Genomic DNA, 25,241 nt, shown 5'->3' with positions numbered 1-25,241 from the left:
CAAACTTAATAAGTCTTCAGTAAATTGAAATTATGGAAGACACATTCTCTAAAAGGAGAGCCATTTAAATAAACACTACAGGGCTGGGGTTGTGGCTCAGTGGTAGAGTGCTTGCCTAGCACCTGTGAGGCACTGGGCTCGATCCTCAGCACCACCTAAAAATAAATAAGTAAAATAAAGGTCTAAAAAATTAATAAAATAAATTATCACTACACTAAGAGAAGAAGTGAACAATTAATTAAACAAGGAGAGCTTAAACACTGTACATGATTGAATTTTGAAATATTATAATTTTGAGATAGGGTCTCTCTAAGTTGTTTAGGGCCTCACTATGTTGCTGAGGCTGGCTTTGAACTTTTAATCCTTCTGTCTCAGACTCTAAAGCCACTGGTGTTACAGGTGTGTGCTATAGCACCTGGCTAAATTCTCAACTTCTATGAAGAGTTTTTTTGATGAGTTTCTACTTTGGGAAATAAATTTATATTCTGCATTGAAAAAGAAAAAATATATATATTTTTGGCAATACCTCTGTTGGATTTGGTAAAATGTTCAAGATAACCAAAACAGAAATTATGTGATGAGCCTTGCCTTATCAAACATAATAACAAAATGATAACCCCAATGAAATAAAGATAGTAATAATGAAAATATTTGGAATGAAATATTTAAGTATTTTAATGTACAAAAATGTAACAAATAACCTTCATATAGTAGAATTTGCCTAAGCATATCAGGAATCTTATCACATGTACAGTTATTTTTTTCAATAAAATATGAGCCACAGCAAGGAAACTATAGAAGGTGTCAATAACTCAAATTTATTAACAATAATGCAAACTTGAAGAATATTATAATTTCTGAATCAACTAAAAATAACAAACACATATTCCTAATTAGAGGTCCAGAACGACAGGAAAGAATGTAACAGAAAAACATTTAAATAAATTTAAAAAGATATTTCTAGATATAATAGAAATTATCAATCCAGAAAAGGCAATATTTGGGGTTCAGGAGAAGACAGCCCATGAAATTTGTAACGAAAAACCATTTTTATTGAATGAATAATTAAAACTAGAAATGAACACACTCAAGACTCATTAATTATTTAAAGAGAGAAAAGAAAAGCTAAATATGCAGGTTAATCTTGGCCTGGCTTGCTTGTGGCTCGGTGATCACTGTTGTCAGGCAGCTGTACTCCCATGCTCTGTAAGAGGTTGGAGGCAGGTCCTGCCAGTCCAGCTTGGGAGCTGTAGGATTCCAAAATATTTGAAACCAGGTTCAGGTCTATATCCACTGGTTCCATAACAGAATCTCCTGCACCAGAATCTTCCTCATCTGAATTGTTACTGGCAGTCTGGGATGGAGGTTCCTTATTCTGGAAGGAAAAGAAAATCACAGAATAATATCCCCTTAGGCTGAATGTTTATTACAGTAAAAAGCTACACAAAGCAACAATGTATATTTGAATTTCAAATTTAAAATGTAATTTCATATCTCCTGTGATATAAAGTAAAAATGAAGTCTAATAGTCTACATGATTTAACACATTAAAACTTGATTTTAAAGATTATGACAGTTTGTTCTAGGAAAAATTTCTTTTCTTTTTGTTGTTAGTACTAGGAATTGAACCCCAAGTATATAACCACTGAGCTGCATTATATATTGATTTATTTTAATTTTGAGACAGGATCTTGCTAAGTTGCTTAGGGTCTTGCTAAATTGCTGAGGTTGGCTTGCTTTGAACTTACTATCTTTATGCCTCAGCCTTCAGAGTCACTGGGATTACAAGAGTGCACCACCACACCTGCTTCTAGCAAAAATTTCTGCAAATTGGATGATTTCTATCTCTATTTTGAAATAGCCTGCCATGACACATGTCTGTAATTCCAACAACTGGGAAGGCTAAGGCAGGAGGATCACAAGTTCAAGGCCAGCCTGGGCAACTTCTTCTTAGCAAGACTGCCAGTAACAATAAAATTTTTAAAAAAGAGCATAAAAGACCTAAAAAGAGCATTAAAAGACCTAAAAAGAGCATACTACAGGGACACAGCCACATCAATGTTTATAGCAGCACAATTCACAATAGCTAGACTGTGGAACCAATCTAGATGCCCTTCAATAGATGAATGGATTAAAAAAATGTGGCATTTATACACAATGGAATATTACTCAGCACTAAAAAATAACAAGATCATGGCATTTGCAGGGAAATGGATGGCATTAGAGCAGATTATGCTAAGTGAAGTTAGCCAATCCCTAAAAAACAAATGTCAAATATCTTCTCTGATATAAGGGGGGTGTCTCAAAATGGGATAGGGAGGAAGAGCATGAGAAGATTACCACTAAATAGGGAAGAGAGGTGGGAGGGAAAAGGAGGGAGAAGGGGAGTTGCACAGAAGATGGAAGGAGACCTTCATCGTTATACAGAATACATGTATGATGTTGTGAGGAGAAAAAAAAAGTGTGTCATGTTAGATTGGATAGAGAGAAGGGATGGGAGGGGAGGGGAGGGGAAGAGGGGATAGGAAGGGCAGAATAGACATTATTATTATTTTTGTATATAGGTGACTATATGACAATGTGATTCTGTAATCTGTACAATCAGAAAAATGATAAATTATACCCCAATTGATTCAAATGTATGAATTGCCAAGATCATTGTAATGTCATGTGTAGCTAATAAAAAATAAATAAGGTAGAACAATTTTAAAGAACAGATTTCAACTTTTTGTTCATTATATTATGAAAGATGGTGCATTGGAGTGCTTTAAATCTTTTAAACATTTGCTGTGGTTGCAAGAATAGTGGGCAAAAAAGGGGAATTTGTCATTGTCATTCTGTTTTTATTATTAGTGCCTATTGTAACTTTGGACGCTAGACCTAGACCTTACGCTGCTTTCATTCATTTGTACATTAAACTGAAGAGCAGGTATTTAGTATTTTTTTTAACTCTTTTGGTTCTAGTCACATATTATAGCACCAGCATCATTTGGCTAAGAAAAAGATCATATTTAATACAGGAAACTATGAGCTAGTGCTGTTTCCTGTTAGAGATTGTTTTATAAAGTTTTATGACTGGGTGGGGGTAAAAGGCTGCAGGCAGCAATAATCTCACAAAGTAAATATTTGTTCTTCTAAATAAAAAATTAAAAGTCTGAGGATTTAGCTCAGTGGTAAGTGTAAAGTACCCCTGGGTTCAATCACCAGTACTATTAAAAAGAGAGAGAGAGAGAGAGAGAGAGAGAGAGAGAAACATAAAATTAACATTAAAAAAAGACAAAGAACTTCCATGATAATCGAAGGATTATCAGTGGAGTAGGGGAAGGGGATGGAGGGGAGAGAGGAAGGACAGGAAAAGGGAAGAATGGTGGAATGCAATTTACCAAACTATGCTATGTAATATATGAATATACCACAGTGAATTTCACCTTTATGTACATCTATAAAGCACTAATTTAAAAAAACTATAAATAAGTAGAAAGGAGATCAGCAGAGTAGAGGCGGGGAACAGGGGAAAGGAAGAAGGAGAGGAAGAGAAAGTACTTGGGATTGAAATGGAGCAAATTATATTCCATACTTATATTATTATGTCAAAAAGAGCCACAATACTATGTATAACTATAATACACTAATTTAAAAAAAAGACAAGAATCTAAATTTTCTCTTAAATATAAGAAGCTAGATTTCTTTTTTTTCTCCAATAACAAAGCTTAAAGTAAAAACCTAAGGCTTGTGGAGTCCAGCCATAAAGACACTGAATTGCTACTTGGTCTCTGATTTCACAGGCTGGGAAAAAGATTTGAAAGATTGTACTTTGTGACTCAAAGTGTTGTCTACATAGCAGCACCCATATAATTTATGGCTTGCTATAAATAGAAAATTTCAGGCCTCATCCCAGATCTGCTTAATCAAAATCAAAACTCTAACAGATTCTTAGGTGGTTTATATTCACAACGAAATTTAAGTACTGCTTTAGATAAATCTAATATATGGTTTCCATTAGAGTTTGACAATACTGAAAGCAATTAGAGCTTTAAATATGGTTTAGATGATCAAAGCAAAGGAAATTAACTTTAGTTAGACACCTATTATGGGTTTCATTGTTGTCTCTTTTGGTTCAAGTTAGTTCTGTGACATGAGGATTACTGATTAATGGATTCATTCACAGTGGATTGTTGAGCTGGATATCAACCTCTGATCCATGAAACTCCAGGGTCCACGCTCTTTCCATAAAGTCTCTTAAGACTAGACAGTGCTGGCATAAAAACTAGGATAAAAATGTGATGGAAAATGATTCTAAATTTGGCTTTAAATTGGGGAAACACAGAAAACAAGATTTGGAATTGTTTGGATATTTAAGATTGTCTCTTGCTTTTATAAAATCCATTTATTATGGCAATAGTAGTGCATAACCACATATTCATTTGAGCACATTATATGACTATTTTATAGATAGCATACAATAAGTAATACATGTTCAGAAAATAAAATTTATAGCCTTTACTTTTTGGTACTGAAGACTGAACAAGTGGTCTTGTGTATGCTAAGTACATGCTCTACCACTGAGCTACACCCCAAGCTTTTTAAAGACAGGATCTCACTATTTTGTCTATACTAGCCCCAAACTCCTGGGTTCAAGGAATTCTCTTGCTTCAGTCTCCCAAGCAGCTGGGAACACAAGCACCAGCTATGTGTATATACCATGCCTAGTTTATATAATCTAGGAAAAAATTAACATTCTTGGGGCTGGGGTATAGCTCAGTGGTAGTGTGTGTGTGCTTAGCATATACAAAGTCCTGGGTTTGATCTCCAGCATCCGTCACCACAAATTAGTATTCTTCTTTATTTCAAATATCACCATCATAAGAAAAGAAAAACTAAGATAGAATATGACTTTAGCAATCCTACAAAACATACTTTAAGAAAGAGGTTAAAAACACACTTACCAGCTGTTTCCGGGTAGTAAAACTTTTGCCAATGTTGGTATGTGCCAGTTCCTGGTCCATCTGGGCCATGTATGACTTAAGATCATCAAAAGTTCCTTTCAGAGATACCTCTTCACCAGCTTCTTGTGTTTCTAGGTCTACGTCATCATCACTGTCTAAACATTCAAAGTCTTCCTCATCTAGATCATCAGAATCTGATTCATGAGGTCTTGGCCCTATTTAGACCCCAACATAAAATGAGCCAGTTGGTAAATTTTTTTGAGTGATTACACTTCTCAAAAGAATTATGTTATACACAGAACAGGATCAATATAGACAGGCAAACTACTTCACAAAAATCCCTTCCAGAAATGGGAAGGTTATTAGATATTTGCAGGAAAACCCAGGCTGAGCCAATTAAGCTTTTAAAATAATAATATTATTATTATTTTGTGGTGCTGGGGTTTGAACACAGGACCTTGTGCATGAGAGGCAAAACTAAGCTATATCCCCAGCCCCTTAAATTTTTAAAAAGTAAACTCAATTAATTAAAATTTTTTTCTTAATTAAAAACCTAGTCTGGGAGTGTAGCTCAGTGGTAGAGCATTTACCTAGCATGGTTTCATTCCCCAGAATGGCAAAATAAAAAATAATAACAAAAATAAAAAAATATATATATATATTGATGTAAATATTCAAACCATAGTACTGTCTCATAACTCACTCTTTTTGTGTGTGTGCGCGCGAGTGCGATGTGATACTGAAAATGGAAGCCGTGTGTTTCTGTGTGTGTGTGTGTGTGTGCACATGCGCACGTGCACGTGTGCATGCGGATATGATGTGATACTGAAAATGGAAGCCAGGGCCATGTGAGTGCTAGGCAAGTGCTCTACCACTGAGCTACATCCCCAGATCTTTTTACTTTGAGACAGGATCTTGCTAAGTTGCCCAGGCTGGCCTAGAATTTGCCATCCTTCTATCTCATATTTCTGAATAGCTGGAGTTACAGGTGTGCAACACTCTCGCAGTTCCCTCTCTTCTCAGAGACTTTTTTTTTTTTTCTTTCTTTCTTTTAACTATGGATTGAACCCAGGGGCACTTAACCACTGAGCCACATCCCCAGCCCTTATTTTATTTTTTTATTTTCAGACAGGGTCTCTGGCTAAGTTTCTTAGGGCTTCACTAAATTGGTCAGGCTAGCTTTGAATTTGTGTTCCTTCTGTCTCAGACACATCTTTTAACAGTTTAATCAGATTTCATCTTTTAACAGTTCTGCATAAATTAAGGTTTGGATACTGACTAAACTGTTATAGATGTATATAAACATACTTTATGTAACAGTGTTCATATTGAAATGAGGTTTGCTTTTCCACTTATTTAAATGTCTTAGAGGTCTTCCTCTGTCAGAACATACAAATGACTTCATTTTTATTATGGTTGTAGAGATTTTATAATATAGACATACCGTGATTTAATTAATCATTCCCTCTTGGTAGACATCTATTGGTGGACATTTTGGATATTTCAATATTTTGCTACTATAATGATGCAGTGACCATCTTAGCACATTTATCTTTTTCATAGAGTAAATTCATGGAAGCTAAATTGCAAAGTCAAAAATTATGAACACTCTACAGTGCCAAACTTCCTTGTGAAAACACAACTTACACTTCTATCCCTTGAGTTTGACAATGTTCATTTTTCCAACCCTTAAAATAAATTGATGGGACTGATGTTACAGCTCAGTGGTGGAACACTTGCCTTACACTGGGTTCGATTCTCAGTGCCACATAAAAATAAATCAGTAAAATAAACGTATTAAAAAAAAAGAAATGGCCATTTTAAAAAAATAAATAAGGTGGTTATTATCAATCTTAAAAAATTTTTCCAATATTATAGGCAAAAAAATTCAAACTTTTTTTTATGCATTCACTTGCTTACTAGGAAGAATTAATTATATTCAAACATTTACTAAATATATTTCTTCTTCAATGAACTGCCTATTCATATCCTATGTTGATTTTCTATTGAGCTGTTAGCCATTTTCTTATTGATATGTAAATATAGACTATCTGAAAGAGGAAAAAAAGCAGTATAATACAGAAGCCAAGGTAAAACCTATCTGTACACATAAACTCATTCACTTAAATATTTCATAAGCAGCAACTATGTCAAGCACTGACTAGAAGCCTCTATAAAAATCACTAAACAGGGCAGTAATTTATTGTTGAAAGCAACTCTAAACAATGAAGAAAAAACAGTTTTGACTTCTCAGTGATCTAATGCTCCAATTCTCTAGCAACAGCCATACTCCTTACAATTTCAAAATAAGTAAACATCACAGTGTAACTCACCTAAAATTTTATCGAAATAATTAAGAAAGGAATCTGCATCAAAAGTGATTGGTGCCTCAGAAGGTTCTCTGCAAGATAAAGGCAAAAGACAATTTATTCTGAATACAAGTCTTTGAGACTTTTGCTAAAGTGGTGCCATTCTTAGGAAAAAAAAAATATCAAAGAGGGACAGAAAAAAAAATGGCAGTTTTAATGTCTTAATTTAAAAAAAAGTTCTTGTGCTTACTGGCCTTGCACAACAACAAAAATAGGAAAGTCTGATGAAAAAAGTAAGAATTTCACTTCATCTGTGCATGTTTAACTTATGCATTTAGGGACCCATTCACTATATGCCCCCTATAAGGTATTTCTAGCATCAGTCAAAGTATGTATTTATCTGAGTTCATTTACATAAAGTTTATTCCTTTTTTAAAAAAACCAAAGCTTGAAAAATAAATAAGAACATACCTTCCCTCATCTCTGCCTTCTTAAAAAGAAAATGAATATCAATTTTAATCTCTCCAGAAGGCTCAAGAGCATCTGCACTAATAAAGATACATTTGCTGTCTAAAGAGCAATTCTACCTTTTCTCCTTATTACTTGACAAAATAATTTCACATTTCTTCTGTTTTATTTCTGCCTCAGATGAGCCCTTCTGTCCCCTTTTGAGTTTGTAGCTCCCAGTCTGCTTGTGGAGTATGAGATCAGAAGTCTAAATTTGTTGAGAGGTAGACGCTAAGAATCCATGAGGCTCCGGATAAACGTCTACAGAGTAAAGGGCATGGTTTCTGCCATGGTTCTTAAATCTGTTAAGGAGTCTTTCTGGCTTCTTTAAGGACTATAAGGGATCAGGCTACTAGAACTCTGACTTCCTATGGGTAAATTATCACCAATACCAGGCAACAAAAGAGGTGGAAAAGAAGTACAAATCATTTACTAAAAAAAAAGGAAATGGCATTTCCCATTGACTAGATGACTTCAATATTGACTTATAACTATTTAGATATTTATACTTTAACACAAATTACTGAGGTAGCTCTGCTCCCTTGTGGGTTGAGACTTTGGATATGAAAGCTTTCATGCTCTCTGAGACTTGAGTTAAATCATAGTCCTGCTCCTCCTTCTTGGGAATGGGCTGTGATTCTTTTTTGCCAGCAGCTTCTTGAAGTAGCTGCTCCAGCTGATCTGGTGAGAGATCTAACCACCGGTCATCTGAAAAAGAAGCAAGCATGATATTGCCATCCTAAAGTTGCCTGAGAAAAAGTCTTAGGAAAGACCCTATGAGACTTAATGGGATACTTTAATTCTTTCTAACCTTCTTTCTGTATCCTGATCCATCACTTACCATCCTCTGGGTGAAGATTAATTTCTTCTTTCTTAAGCTCTTCTATATCAAATGGTATTGTCTGTAACATGGTTAAGATTTCTTCACCTGGACTCATAGCAAGAGAACTATTTAAAAAAAAAAAAAGACATTAGTATTTCTTTATAATAGAGCCTAGAAGAGCGATGATAAAAACACAGTATTATGGGCTGGGGTTGTCGCTCAGTGGTGCAGCATTTGGCTAGCATGTGTGAGGCACTGGGTTCGATCCTCAGCACCACATGTAAAAAATAAATAAATAAAATAAAATAAAACAGTATTTAAAAATCGGTAGTCCATTTTGTTTTAAACATTGTTTTGTTTTGTTTTAGATTGCAGACTCCTTTTTCTCAAAATAAAATTTTACCAGGAAGCATAAAATATAGAAAAGTTCAAGAAAAATGGCTTTGATTACAGCAGAGAACGGAAACTCAGGGACCTACCCATTTTTGCCTTCCCCTTTGTTCAGGAGCACCACTATGAAGTTGTTGATCTAATACAACCCTTTCAATTTATATATTTATATATAAGTATATTTTATATATATTAATCTTCCATGTATGACATGCTATGTTAGCACACTTTAAGTACATTTTCTTTTTTGGTCCTCTAATTACTGTTTTGAAGAGGTAACAATTCTGTTTTATATGAGACTACCAGAGCCCAGAGAAGTTCTATAACTTTTGCAAGTTCATTTAATTGACAGAGGAAAGTCTGGAAATCAAGTCTTCTGATATTATTTTGTGTTCTGCTAAGAAAATATGCATAGGGATTGTTTATATGATGAGTAAGTTACTATATGATGATGATATGGCTTGTTATATAAATTACTGGAACCCAGTATAAATTGTTTAGGATGGAACAAATTAAATTGTAGAAAGAACCTGCATTAATTTAACAAGTATCTGCATACTATGCAAAATCACATGGGTGATGGGAAATTGTTCCTATTTTATACTACGTAAACATTATCAGGAGAGAGAAAAGAAACATACAAATAATCATAACCAATGGCCAAATACATATCATTCAGGAATAGCAAATGCTAAGGAGAGACATAGGGGAAGGTAACTACTTTCATTGCAGTGGGACAGAGAAGTTAAAAAGAGATAATGAAAGGCTTCAGGGAGGAGGTATTTGAGTTAGTTCTTAAAGAATGGAAAGGATTTGTTTATTTTTATTTATTTATTTATTTTAGGTGTAGATGGACACAACACAATGCCTTTATTTTTATGTGGTGCTGAGGATCGAACTCGGGTCCTGCCTGTGCTAGGTGAGTGCTCTACAGCTGAGCCACAATCCCAGCCCAGGATTTGTTTTTAATGCACAAAGATGTTCTCTGTAACACTGTTATAACAACAAATTCAAAACAAATGTTGACAATGTAGAGAATTAAATTATGACATGCTTTGGTAATACCATTTAGCTATATTTTTTTAATGAGGCAAATTTATTTTATAACAACTTTTCAAGCTCTTCAAGTCATAGTAAGTAAACAAATTGCTTACCAATATGTTTAGTATCATTCCTTTTTATTATATTTCTGCATATTCACTCTCCCAATTTATTTTTTAACTGATAAAAATTGTATATATATCATATACAACATGATATTTTAAAACATGTGGAATAGCTAGATAAAACTAATTAACAAGCATTACCTTATAGAGTTATTTAATTTTGTGGTGAAGATATTTAATATCCACTCTCTGTATCTTTGAAGAATATAACATATTGTCAAGTTATGTGAGGTAATACATATTTTAACCATTCTGCAATGCATATATATTTCAAAACATCATGTTATACATACCCATTTAAAACAAATTAAATAAATCTGAAGAAAATATATTGCAATTCATCTATCCATTTATTGATGTGTATTTCAGGTAGTTGCAATTATATAGGGCTGGGGCTGTAGCTTTTGATGATTACCTGTCCAGCATGTGTGAAGCCCTAGATTTAATCCCCAGTACTGAGATGGGGGAAACAATCCCTAATAATTTTAGGACTAGGGAAAGTGGCATGGGGCTGGGGATGTGGCTCAAGCGGTAGCGCGCTTGCCTGGCATGCGTGAGGCCCGGATTCGATCCTCAGCACCACATACAAACAAAGATGTTGTGTCCGCTGAAAACTAAAAAAATAAATATTAAAAAAAAATTCTCTCTCTCTCTCTCTCTCTCACTCTCACTTTCTCTTTTTTTTAAAAAAGAAAGAAAGAAAGTGGCCTGATTGGAGGTATAATATTTTAAGCAGGTTTTCCTGGTCCTAATAGTTGAATTGGAAGAGAAGAGGTTGGGAAACAAGTTTAGGTACTAACATAGTTCAAAAAGTAAGTAACTGAAATGGCAGGGAGGTAAGAAACAAAGCATAAGATGATACACACCAAATCCAAGAATAGTCAGGGCTTTAACTAAAGAGGAAGATGATGGTACTATTAACAGAGCTTGGGGCGGGGGAATCTATGACATTAATTCAGTTGTTTAAAAAAAAAAAACTCTAAACATTGGGAATTCAAGAACAGGTCTAAAGGGAGATGTGAGTTTGGTTTAAATTGTTGAAAAATTATCCTAGTGTGGAGAATGGGAATCTCTCCTGCAACACTAATTAAAATGTTGGGTATTTAAGTTAATTTCTGTTTCTTCTCCACAGAACAATAATTGAGTAAATTATGGCATATCCATTTGCTCAAATACTGTACAACTATTTAAAATTATATTTATAAAGATTATTAATGCTATAAAAAATGTAAGATCATAATGAATAAAAATTATGTACAAAAATACAAAATTTCTTAAAGTATAAAAAATCAATGGAATAAAAACCTGGAAGGCATAAATCATGATAGTAATAGTGGTCAACTCTGGTATAAATTTTTTTCCTTTTCACATCTTTATTTACTATAATGAATGACTACGTTACTTTTAAAACAACAATCAACTAACTTTCTTACTTAAAGAGAACTACCAGCCAACTCTGTTGTAGGTGTCCTAACTATAACTCACCTTTCAGGACGGTTTACTGAGAGTTGGAAGTAGTTCTTTGCCATTTCTAGCCTTTCTTGGTACTGAGCAGAACCTTCTATTAGTCCCTTAAAAAAATAATAATGGTGCGTCAGAATATTACTTACAAAGTATCATTAAAATAACACCAGCAAATTTCAGGGAAGCAGTGTAAGATGTATTCTTTAGGAATTATAAGGCCAGAGTCCTAGTTCCTGTTTTGTCATTAATGTACCTGTTTGGGCTCCAGTTTCTTTAAATGAATAGAGGGAGTAGGCCAGATGTAGTGGTTTCTAATCCTGTTCAACATTCAGGGTCTACTTCCAGTTTGGAAAGTTTTCTACCTATTTCTATTATTTAATTATTTATTAAGGTATAATAGGGCTGGGGATGTGGCTCAGTGGTCGAGCATCTTAGTTCAATCCCCAGTACCAAAACAAAACAAAAAAAGATATAATTGATTAATTACAAAGTAATTTATAAAACAAAGTACAGAAAGTTTGCAAAATGAATCAAAAGTAGCCTAGAGCTGGGGCTGTGGCTTAGTGGTAGAGCACTCGCCTGGCACATGTGAGGTACTGGGTTGGATCCTCAGCACCACATAAAAATAAAATAAAGGTACTCTGTCACCTACAACTAAAAAATAAATAAATAAATAAATATATAGCCTGATTTCATTACAACACATCACTTCTATTTTCTACATGCATATTTATAATGGTATTCATACTTAATGTTTTATATTACTCAAAAAATGTACTATAATAGCTTATATACTTTTTCAAACTGCTTCACAATCTTTATAATCATCACATTCTTATGGACTTCTCTACTTTGAATAATAATTCAAATAAAGGTTTTGAGTTTGAGCCTTTCTCTAGCTTCTGGGACCTACTATTAAATTATTCTCAATCAAGGTTCTACCAATTTACAATGTTACTTTACCAACAATGTACAGGAGTACTAAGTTTAACATACTCTTGATTGTATTAAATATCACTCATATCATTTTTTACATACATGAAGAATTGTCTTCCAAACTGAACTCATACGCTTATCTTTAAACCTATGATGCTGTATATTTTGAGAGACATTTACTAGTTGTCAACATTTTATCCACATATTTGCTAATTTTCCTATCTGGTATCTTCATGTTTGCTTATAATTTTTACAATTTGTTCATCTTATACAAATAATAACTTTCATCACTTAATACAAATAGTATTAGATTTCTCTAATACTGAAAATAGTCAAGATACCCTCTCATTACTCCATTCCAAGATCTTGGGTACCACTGAACTACAAAGATCCCCTTTAACTCAAGTTTCTATACCTATTTTATACATTTAAATATGGACCTCAGAACTAAAGTCACTGGCTTGATTTTCCCTGCTTTATATACTTTCAAAAATGTTACAAGTCCTACCTTAAAGTAATCATTCTTTTTCAGGCTTTCAAGGAAACTGGCCCAAAGTGGTGAGTTAGTCACAAGGGATTTCTTGGAGTCAGAAAAATGTGGGCTACATTTGGAACATAAGATCTCAAATCCATGAGCCTAGATGAGATAGGCAAAATTTTTATTATTAAGTTACTGTTTTCCCATATTATCTTATTAAGATACTCTCTATCTACTTAGCCATACTCAAGAACTAGGTGACTGGACACATGGGGATATGGACATTTCTAACACTTTTTCAATTTTATGAAAAATACAAATTTATTTCCAAGCTTCTGATTCTCTTTAGAATACTAAATATTATAAAAGGAAAGAAAACTTAAAAAAAAAAAGATTCCTGCTCTCTTTAAAGAAATTCCTTTTCCTGCCGATTACAAAAAACAGAAATTAAAACATTTTTCATTTGACTATAAAAAGGCTTACAGAAAGTTTTTCTGTAACAGAAATTAGAAATTAATTGGGAATGGTCTCAGATATATGAAAGGGATGAAATCATTTCATTTTAAGGCTTTTTATTTAAAAATAAAACAGATGGGTATAACAAAATAATTCAATCACAGAGCTTCCCTGGTCACTCTAAAGGAGATTGTTACTAACCATTTTCATCTCCTTTTGAAGTAATGCCCTCAAACAGATATCTGCATATGTACATCTTGCTAGTCCACGCCTTTGTCACTCAATAGCAATACACTCTATTCTGAACTTTGTTTTTCATGCTTAACCATATTATTGGAGAACATTTCATACGGACACCTATCTTGCTTCATGGATAAGTGATAATTTATCTAATTATTCTCCTTCTATAGACATTTAAGAAGTTTATAATTTTCAGCTACAATAAACAATAAGTAGGCATATATATCTTTGTGCATATATAAAGTACATGGAAGAAACATTCTAAATGTGAAAATGCTGAGCAAAAGGATTTGTGCAGTTTAAATGTTGGTGGATATTGCCAAATTGTTCTCCTAAGAAGATGAATCAATTTCTAGTTCTATCACCAATGTTCAAGTCTACCTTTTCTTTATATATTCTCACCAATCCAGCACATGTATCAAATTTTTTGATATTTGCCAAATATAATGGTAAAAAACACTATTTTGTAGCTTTAAATTGAATTTCTTTAGTACAAAAAAGGGTTAACATTTTTCACATTTAACTTGAGTTAAATAATTTGTGTTTCCTTTTCAGTGAACAATCTGTTCACATTTTCAGAACATTTTTTAATTAATTGATTAGTATTACCTTTTTCATATTGACTTATAGGAATACTTCCTATACTAGAGAAGTCAGTTCTCTTCATTTAGGTTGCAAATATAATATTTTTTCCAGGTTTGTACTCTTATGACATTATGGGATTTTTCTTCCTCAAGCAGAAATTTTTACAAAATCAAATTTTTTGATCTTTTCTTTTATTGCTCCTGCTTTTAAATCATGTTTAAAAAGACCTTTCCTGGGCTTGTGCTGTAGCTCAGTGGTAGAGCGCTTGCCTAGCATGCGTGAGGCACTGGGTTTGATCGTCAGCACCACACAAAAATAAACAAATAAAATAAAGGCATTCTGTTCATCCACAACTACAAAAAAAAAAAACACACCCCAAAAAACCTTTGCTATTCAGATCATAAAGTGTTCTCCTGTGTTTTCTTTTAAATTTTATGGTTTCAATTTTACATTTAAATATTTTATCTGACTGGAATTTATTCTAGTATAGGTGTGAGGGAATCAACTTTAATTTTGAAGATTGCTTTACAGTTGTCCTATCATCATTTATTGAATAATCCATTATTTCCTTCCAATTTAAAGTAACACATTTTATTATATTCTTACATAAACATGGCATATTTCTGGACATTCTGTACTGTGTCTTTATTCTGTCAATAAACCTTTTACATAAAAGAAGGAAAAAATAATGCTAGATCAACATTACCAATTTCATGCCCAATTCATGGGCTCGGTACTGAGGATGAGATGGAGGAGGAAGCTCATATCCACTCCGTCGATCTGGCACAAATCTCTGTTGTACTAGCTGTGCATACAGACATTTAGTGAAAGTGACCTGGGCATTGGGACACAAAATACATAAGTCTCTTTGGGAAATTAAAAATTTGAATATCATTTTACAGTTAAATCTAACAATAATTCATTTATGAGCTTCATACTTATATATTCCCAAATGAAATGAAAAGACCACCCAACCTATTCACTGCATAGTTGATTTCAATAACATCTTTATGAGACATAATTCACATACCATAAAATTTACCCTACTGCCTACTTTTTATTTGTCAGAAGTGGAATTCTTTTATTTATATTTTGGTGGTGCTAAGGATTGAGTCCAAGCTTCTTACACTTGATAGGTAAACACTCTCCACTGAGCTCCACCCTCAACACTCTACAATGGAATTCTTATTATTAATTACATTTTATGGCAGTTTGGGGGATAGAAAATAAAAGAATACTTCTTAATTCTCTGGGAGAGATGACACATTTTATTATTAAGAAGTAAATAATTCTAGAAATAGGGGAAATATAGTAAAAAATAGCCAGGGAACACTGAGATATAAAATGGGTAGTCAGGTCTCTTGAAAACTTCCTCCATTGGGTGGAAAAAAAGAATGAAGAAAAAAAATGTGTGTTAACTTGCTATAAGGAACAGAATATATTCAACTTTTTCTAGAGAACAATTAAAATTATGTTTTAACTCTTCAAAGAGAGAAACTAAATGACCAAGAAAGATATCTTACCAATGTCATTATTCGTGTTTCAGGCAAGAATGTCTTAAAAATACGACAGGCTCGTAGGTCAATGGGGTCTCGCAAATAAAATGCCTGAACTGCAGCAGCCACTAATCTGGGCTGCTGCTTTAGTACTGCTACAACGCCAGCTGGAAGGAAGCAGTGTGCTCGATGAAGGGAAGCTTGAATTTTTTCTGGGTACCTATGACAGGTAACAGAGTTGCTTTTGTTTTAATATAAATATCTATAATTTTCATACCATTTACTTCCCCTTTAACATCTTATTTTGTCATGGTTCATCAAGAATAGAAAGTGACAAGAGAGGTGAAAAGAAAGATATACTGTACATACTCTAAGACTGTAGGAAAGAAGAGAGGAAAAATAAAAAGTGGGAAGAAATGGAAAACAAAAAAGAGATTATGGCAGCTAAAACAACAACAACACACATACACAAAACCTACTATATTTTGGAATAAGGATAAGCTCAGGCTTTATTTTTCCAAAATAAATCTAAAAGAGATATTTAATATAATTAAGATCTGAATGGTATTAGACACTTAATAGGTATTCAAATTTAAATGGCTGAACTAAAATGTTAGTATGGTGATGTCTTCTTTCTCTTCTGAAGGAAATTTTTAAGTATTTCACATACATCAAAGAATACCACATATTGTTCCAGAACCACAGGAAAAAACTTGAGCACATCATGCTTCCTTAAGTTTTCATTTAAAGATCTAATATGTTCTTATACAGGGATAGAGATAACAGCCACAATACCTAAGGTAAATAAATGCAAAAATATTGGGGTTAGATTATAATACTTTTGAATGGGAAGTAAAAGATATATCTACACCAGGCATGAAGACACACACCTGAAGTCCCTGTCACAGGGGAGACTGAGGCAAGAGGATCACTTGGAACCAATAGTTCAACCCCAGCCTGAGCGACATAGTGAGAAGCTGTATTAAACAACAACAGAAACCCTATTTCTTAGTTTTAAAAATCCATAAATTTAACTTTCTAGTCAATTTCATGAAGAGAGATGGTATTTGTAATTTCGGTGAAAGGCATTCCATATTCAGTGAAAGACTTGAGTCCTACTAAAACAAAAGGCTCCTCAACAAACAATGACAGTTATTTTTCTTACCCTTTGATACGCCTGTTAACAGAAGCTCGTACTAATTCTGAAGCTAAAACTTTTTCTGGGTGTGCCGAGATTATAGTCAATGCTTGTGGGATTGTTGGGGGTGTAGTGGGTAACCAGGATTCAGCTTCAGGTTTTCTTGGTGCAGGAATAATACACAACTCACCCTGGTGGAAAAAGACCTGCAAAATGGCACATTTTAATTTCATAGCAGGCACTAGCAAACGCTAAGATACATGCGAAAACAATGCAGCATAATCTCATCTCTGTAAATATTCTAAACCTTTTTAAACTTACCCTATTGACACTATTATCAGGATCCAACCATTTAGGGAGGAAGTCGGCAGCTTCTATTAACAAGAATTGACCATCATTGTCTTCAATCCTAATGAAAAGAAGATTCAATTTTGCATTCAAAAAGCACATATTTGCTAGTTTTCAAAATAGCTTTAGTCTAATAAAATTTTTCCTTCATCTTAGTAGATAAATATATACTTTGTATAGATTACTATAAAAAAGCAAAACATTTAAATACCAGTAAGCACTAAAGGAGTCTATAAGATTGTAAGGAGGAACTAGAAAGAGATGATAAGGAAAGAAAATAAGAAAAGCAAGTAACATTAGACAAAAATATGAAATTATGCAAGGTAATATAGGTTTCCAAAAGAAAAAAAATCACATATAGCCAATATTAGGAAAGTCTTTATGTAGGAAGTGTTATTTGAGCCTTGAAAGATATATGTATGTATATGTATATATATACATCCATAGTACACGCAAATGTATATGTCAGTATACACACACATACATACAAACATATATGTTTTTGGCCTCACATTATTTTTATTTAATTTGAATATATTCACATGGTTAACATTTTTTTAAAAAAATACAAAAATTTACAGAATGAAAAGTCTCCCTGACTTCTGTTCCTATCTGCACATTCCTACCCTCCTCTATTGTTTTTTGTATATCCTTGCAGATCTTGCCTATGTGTAATGTAGTGAACATGTTATTGTACAACACAGTACCAGTAGTTAATAATAGTGTATTGCATTATTGGAAATATTTCAGAGATTTTTAAGTGTTCTAACCACAAAAATGTAAGGGAAATAATGCCTATGTTAATTAGCTCAACTTAGTCATCTCACAATATATGAAACATATTAAAATATGGTGCTTATGAAAAATATATACAATTTTTATTTATCAAATAGAAAAACAAAATAATGTTCAAAAAAAAAAAAAATCAACTACACACAGTGGCTAATACATGTAATCCTAGCTGCCTGGGAAGCTGAAGAGGGAGGATTGCTTGAACTCATGAGTTCCAGACCAGCATGGGCAACATCTCAATAAATAAATTTTAAAAAGCTTAAAAATAAAAAAATAAAGAGTTCTTATTCCTTAGCCTTACATCCTGAATTAAGGATCAAATGGCATAGTATTGGATATTTACCTTTAAATAATTTTTCTATATGATGGAGGAGTAGGGGAAGGTGTAAATAAAATAATAATGACCATAAATTGGTAATTGTTGAAGCTGGATGATGACTACAAATGGGTTCATTCTCTCTTCTTTTATGTGTGCTTAAAATTTCAATAATAAAAAGTTTCCAAATTTTTCACCTCTTCTCTTTTGTTCTGTTGGGAAAGTAGCTGGGTTGGTAGAAAAAGATTAGATTTGGGGAGCTGACTAGAAAAACTAGAAAAAAAAAATGTAACAGTCGGATAAAACGCCCTCTGCTGGCACAGGCTGGGAAATTACAAAGAATAATGAGTTCCATTTTTAAAAACCCAATTATATACAATTTTACTACTTTGCTTCCTATGCTGATTTCTGCTTACATTTCCTCTGTGTATAACTTCTCAAAAATATAGCAATGGAGATACATATTAAAGAAATCTGTGAAGTATGTATTTGAATGGTCTCTCTTATGTTTTGGATTTATGGTTAGCTTTATTTTTAAAATTTGTTCTAAGTAGTTATACATGACAATAGAATGTACTTTGACACATCATATATAAATCGAGTATAATTTCTCATTCTTCTGGTTGTATATGATGTAGAATCACACCAATTGTGTAGTCATATATGTACAGAAGGTAATAATGTCAGATTTATTCTACTATCCTTCCTACCCCCATACTCCTCCCCTCCCTTCACTCCCCTCTACCTGATCCAGAGTAACTCTGTTCTTCCCTAGCTCCCCCCACCTCTTATTGTGAATTAGCACCCGCATATCAAACATTTGACCTTTGGTTTTTTGGGATTGGCTTATTTCACTTAGCATGACCAATAAATGAGATAAGGAACTCAACAGACTTCACCAAAGAAGAAATACAATTGATCAAAAAATATATGAAAAAATGTTCAACATCTCTAGCAATTAGAGTAATGCAAATCAAATCTACTTTAAGATTTCCTCTCACTCCAGTCAGAATGGCAATTATCAAGAATATAAGCAACAATAAATGTTGGCGAGGATGTAGGGGAAAAGGTACATTCATACATTGCTGGTGGGACTGCAAATTGGTGCAACCATTATGGAAAGCAGTATGGGGATTCATCAGAAAACTTGGAATGGAACCACTATTTGACCCAGTTATCCCACTCCTCAGTTGATACCCAAAGAACTTAAAATCAGAATACTACAGTGATGTAGCCACATCAATGTTTACAGCAACTCAATTCACAACAGCTAAACTATGGAACCAACCTAGGTGGTCAACAACAGATGAGTGAATAAAGAAAATGAGATACACACACACACACACACACACACACGCACGCGCGCACACACACACACGCACGCGCGCACACACACACACACACACACACACACTGGAACATTATTCAGCCTTAAAGAAGAATAAAATTATGGCATTTACAGGTAAATGGATGGAGCTAGAGAATATCATGCTAAGGGAAATAAGCCAACTCCAAAAACCCAAAGGCCAAATGTTTTCTAGGATATGTAGATGAATGGTCTCTTTTTCAACCAGATAACAAAAGAATTTAATGTCGATTACTTCTAGGAAACCAGAGGAGTACAATCTTTTGTATTGTTTGAGTTTTAACGTGAATTTTTTTTTTGTAGCTAGAATTAAAAAAAATAGAACTTAAAATAAGTATGCTTTGTTTCCAATATTTTGGAAGTTGAACTCTCCAATAATAATTTCCCAAGAAAAGGCAGTCATAAGAGAAGGGGAAGAAAAAACACTGAGGTAACTTTTTAGTTATGTCCCAAATTTGCACAATTTTGACCAGAGCTCAGAAAAAGAATTGTTAAATGTTTAAAAATGTGGTGACTTAGTTTAAAAAAATAAATTCCTTTAGAATAATTAAAATAACCTACAATACCTTGCTATTAACTCTGGAAACTCCTTTGTAATTTCCTTTATTACATAAACGATGAACCATTCATCCTCAATATTATCCCCAAACTTTGTCACGCCATACAAATGAGCAGGAACACTTCCTAGAAGTATAAAAAAAGCAACCATATGATCAGATAAATTTGTCACTGCAAATAAAAATATACACAATCATGCAATCAAACAAACATTCACTATGATCCAAGTACTGTTCTGAGAACTGGAGTTGCAATTCTGAACAAGATACAAGATGCCTATTCTTGAGAACCTCAGTGTCTAAAATAAGAGACAACCAAATCATCTCAAAACAAGATGATCAACCTAGAACAGAGGCATGCACTAAAGGTTATATGAGTGTAATGGGAGTGATACCATTAAGGTGATGCTTCCTTTATTGTAAGAAAGAATGGTATCTGGAGGAATGACCAGAGATGAATTTCCCAGAAAAAGGAACAGCATGCGCAAAGGCACAGAGGCATAATAGACAACAGCATTCTGGAAATATCAGGAAGTTGGATTTAGAGAAGCTGAAAATTTCATACAAGCATACTATACACAAATATATGGAAATTAAACAACACACTTTTAAACAACCAATGAGTCAAAAATGCAGTCATAAGGGAAATTAGAAAATATCTTGAGACAAATGAAAATGAAAGCACAACATACCCAAACTCACAGGACTCAGTTAAAGTAGTCTAAGAGCAAAACTTCATAGTTGTGAAATATTTCAAATCATTAATCTAATTTTACACCCTAAGGAACCAGAAAAAGAAGTACAAACTACACCTAAAGTTAATAGAAGAAAGGAAACAATAAAGATAAATGAAATTAAGTATAGAAAAATAATATAAAAGCAACAAAACTGAATAGGTTTTTTTTTTTTTTTTTAGAAAACATCAACAAAATTAGTTAACCCACTAACTAAATTAACTAAGAATAAAAGAGAAAAGACTCAAATTAAAATCAGAAATGAAACAGGGGACATTACAATCTATGCCACAAAAATAAGAGAATACTATGAACAATCGTACACCAATCAATTGGGAAACCTATGTGAAAAAGATAAATTCTTAAAATACAAAGCTTAATAATCCAGGTCTTGACTGAATTATGAAGAAACAGAAAACTTGAACAGAACTATAATTAGTAAAGAGACTTAATAAGTAATCAAAAACTTTCTAACAAAGAAAAATCCAGGACCAGATGGCTTCACTAAAGAATTCTATCAAATATTTAAAGAATTTAAGACCAATTCTCCTCAATGTCTTCCAAAAAGATGAAGGGAAGGGAACAGTCCCAGACTCATTCTCTGTGGCCAGTATGACCCTAATATCAAAGCCAGAAATGATAATATGAGACAAGAAATCTACTGACCGATATTCCTAATGAATATGGATGCAGAAATCCTCAATGAAATACTAGTAATCAAATTCAACAGCACATTAAAAGGATTAGAAATCACAACCAAGTGGAATTTATTACTGGTTTGCAAGGACAGTTTAACAACAACAACAACAACAAAAAAATCAATCACTGTACACATTAACAGAACGAATGTCAAACAAATGCAAATGGAGAGTGTCTCCAAGGCTGTGGTAGCAAAAAACAGGTGAAAAGAACATTCCACTCAACTCTTCTTCTCCCTACTCAGGATCTCTCAAGTTTCTTCAATTATAACAGCTCCAATTAGAGTATATCTTCCTTGTATATTAGACTTCCATTTAAACCTTTTCCTGAAGCAATGGGGAACTGGTAGAGAATGTTAAGCAGGATTGTGACATGATCAAATTTGTGTTCAACAAAGGTAACTGACAACAGTGTAAGAAATTGATGAGACTGGAACCACAGAGGTAAGTTAGAAGGATACTGTAATTTTCGAGAAGAAGGGATAAAAAGGGCCTACACTAAAGTCAAACAGATGTAGAAAAAGGATCATATTTAGGAGTAATCACATCAGGATTTAGTGCCTGAGTAAACATGATGAAGTGAGAAGCTGAGTATGATCATGAAATACTAAGTAACTTAGATGATGAGGAAGATAGCAATGACATTAAATAAGATGAGTAAATATAGGGTAAAGATGATTTTCTAGAAAACAGGTAAGGGGTTGGTTTTAGATGTACTATGCTAATGGGACAGCACTCTTGCAAAAAAAATCGCATATATTTCAGATATAGCAGAGAATATATTTAGCCACTGCTAGCTAAAGATAACAGGTAAGTACCAGATTGTGTGTCAGATTCATGGTATCACAAGATATCAATCTCCCCATGCCAGTGACTCCACATAAGTCACTGTGTGAGTAGAGCCTTGGTCATCTATCCTGAATTCATTTTCATAAAGCTATAAGAAATGATAGGACAGAGTGCTATATTTTGTCACAGGCCAGATCTCAAGCATCAACAACACAAGAAAGCAGTTAAGGAAACTCAAATGCTTCTGAATTGAGGCATCAATAGTGGTGTGTGCCTACAGTCCCAGGTAATTGGGAGGCTGAGGCAGGAGGACTGCTTGAGCTCTGGAATTTGAGACTAGCTTGGACAACACAGCAAGACCCTGTCTTAGAACAAAACAAAACCAAAAAATCTTATGAGTGGCAAATGATGGTCTAAAGCTTAATAAGCCAGGCAAAGTCAATCTTATATCCTTACCAAAACAATCATGTGAAAAAGGGCAGCCTACTAAACATATTATCATGATAAGAATTGAGAAATAGCAAAAGGAACTATGATTAAGGAAACCAGACACCTGCACCTCTTTAGTTTAGTTAGATATTTTATGGCATAGTAAAGTAATTAAAGTTTAAAACAATAGCCATGAACTTAATTTTTAGTACAAGCTAGTTCCTAGGTATTGACTATTGGAAAGTTTTTATCAATATAAGTTTTTTTTTTTTAAAGTTTGAGTTTAGGGGCTTGCCTGAATATAGGCAAGCCTTGTTAACCTAAAAAGTTGAGGATATAAATCTGACAACACTAAAGGAAGAATGAATCACTTTACCTTTCCCAGGTTTATATTTGAGATTAAAAGGCTGATTCTGCCAGATATAAGGGACTAGGATAGGTGCAAACAGGGACATTATTCTCTCAATATACTTCTGAAGAATTTCTTTTTGTTTCTCTGGGTCCCTTGATTCATCTGGTATCAGGAACAAGTGGTACTCCACAGTGTCTTCCAGTGTAACAAGCTTCATATTTTCCTCCATTTTTCCTTGAAAAGTACATTTAAAATTTCGATAGTATAAACCACATAGAACAGTGCAGAAAAAACGTCCCACTTCCTAAACTCTTCTAAATGACTGCATTCACATTGTTTTCTAAAATACTGTTATCCACACACTATTGTCATGGTTTTTGCCTTGACTATATACCATTTATAGTAATTTTTACTTCATATTTTTTAAAGACTTTTATACTTAAAACTATGTTTTATTACACTTCAAAATAGATTAAAAGGAAAACTTGATATTATACAGTGAATGGAAACCCAATATCACATTTCTACACTAATAAAGTTGTAGGAATAAAAATTTAAATGTGTTTGGGTACAATGGGCATGCCTATAGTCCCAGCTACTGGGTAGGCAGAGGCAGAATCATCATATGAGTCCAAAAGTTAGGGACCACCCTGGGAAACATAGCAAGACTCCATCTCTTAAAAATAAATAAATGTTTGTCCTTGTACTAGCAGCGGTGTGTGTAACACACTTTGAGACACACTACACTAACATCCACTGTTTAAATAGTATCAAAAGTCCCAGTTCTGGGCTAGGGATGTGGCTCAAGCGGTAGCGCGCTCGCCTGGCATGCGTGCGGCCCAGGTTTGATCCTCAGCACCACATACAAACAAAGATGTGTCCGCCGAAAACTAAAAAAAAAATAAATATTAAAGAATTCTCTCACTCTCTTAAAAAAAAAAAAAAGTCCTACTTCTGCCTCTAATTAGTTGCGTTACTTTAGGCAGTTCATTTCCCCTTTCTGGAGTTTTCTCCTTAATTGTGGAATGGGAGTGTGACTTTACCATTTCTACAATCTCTCCTGCTTTAAATTTGTGCCCTTTATATGCGCTAAAGAACAATCTCCCTTACTCTACAGAATTAAAAACTTTCCTTTTTACGAACATTGTATGGCATAGTAGAATACAAAACTACAAAAGATGTCTGCTCATTTCACCCCGAAATAATTTACCCACGATTCTTGATCTCACAACTCTGTCCTAAATCTGTCCCCTTTTCAAGTCTTGGGGGTCAATACCTCTGTTACACCAAGAGGTAGTAGATACTTTTCTAAGAATTTTCCTTACAAATATAAGGACTAGTTTACTATTGCTGTCAGGTGATGCTCAGTAAACGAAGGCACTGCACCGGAGGGACCACCCTAACACAGCGATTCGATTCTTCAGCTTACTCGTAAGGCTTTCTAATGAATTCCTGAGGAACTGCTTCTTCTATCCGCACACCCACTCATTGCGATCAGCTCACATCATCATTTTGCCTTTCAATCTAGAGGGACAACCAATTCTACCCACACACCCCTTAACGCCAAGCACCCACCTTTATACAGAATTTACAGTGTCAGGACTGGCCTTGAGATCACTCAGGTTAAGACCTCACAGAACAAACGAGAAAACCCGGAGCCCTGAAAGAGACGCGACCAAGCAGCAGGGACCTGAAGGTGTCTAGCGTTGTTTACTCAAATTAGGTTTCTCATTTCCATTAATTTTCCTCTTACGATTCTAGCCCCTCTCCTGTGCGCTTCTGCTGTGGGACCTTTCCTAGGCCTCCTCTTCCACTTGAGAGCTCTGAGAGCGTGGCCCAGGATCTGTTTCCACCGACCCGAGACTAGCGGAAATCTTAAGAGAAAGCCTGAAACCCATCAGTTCCCGGAACCTTGGGTGTTGTCCT

At 34.0% G+C, this 25,241-nt stretch overlaps 1 protein-coding gene across 2 annotated transcripts; it reads right to left on the bottom strand.

The window, feature by feature from the left end:
- Positions 1-797: 797 nt before the first annotated feature.
- On the bottom strand, positions 798-25,216 carry Ecd (ecdysoneless cell cycle regulator). Of its 2 annotated transcripts, none has more exons than XM_027931332.2 (14): positions 24,891-25,216; positions 23,340-23,549; positions 20,323-20,440; positions 17,256-17,343; positions 16,962-17,140; positions 15,824-16,016; positions 15,007-15,135; positions 13,050-13,178; positions 11,627-11,712; positions 8,604-8,710; positions 8,287-8,470; positions 7,280-7,347; positions 4,947-5,161; positions 798-1,375 (listed from the first exon to the last, which is right to left on the bottom strand). In XM_027931332.2, exons 2-14 carry the CDS (start codon positions 23,542-23,544, stop codon positions 1,139-1,141), a joined length of 1,938 nt encoding a protein of 645 aa, XP_027787133.1. In that variant the 5' UTR covers positions 23,545-23,549; positions 24,891-25,216; the 3' UTR covers positions 798-1,138. The 2 variants fall into 2 exon arrangements, with proteins under 2 accessions (XP_027787133.1, XP_071467281.1); XM_071611180.1 differs by having other exon boundaries at positions 25,069-25,216.
- Positions 25,217-25,241: the final 25 nt, after the last annotated feature.

The sequence above is a fragment of the Marmota flaviventris genome, chromosome 4, assembly GCF_047511675.1.
Source record: "Marmota flaviventris isolate mMarFla1 chromosome 4, mMarFla1.hap1, whole genome shotgun sequence".
In the NCBI taxonomy this organism is placed as follows: Eukaryota; Metazoa; Chordata; class Mammalia; order Rodentia; family Sciuridae; genus Marmota; species Marmota flaviventris.
This window is presented reverse-complemented; position numbering and strand designations above follow the sequence as displayed.

Excerpts from the sequence above, each read along its gene's own strand:
- Ecd (XM_027931332.2), bottom strand. The coding sequence starts at position 23,544 with ATGGAGGAAAATATGAAGCTTGTTACACTGGAAGACACTGTGGAGTAC. Across the intron at positions 17,344-20,322 it reads TTTCCAGAGTTAATAGCAAG|GATTGAAGACAATGATGGTC; the intron begins GTATTGTAGGTT and ends TCTTTTCATTAG. Across the intron at positions 11,713-13,049 it reads AAAAGAATGATTACTTTAAG|GGACTAATAGAAGGTTCTGC; the intron begins GTAGGACTTGTA and ends TATTTTTTTAAG.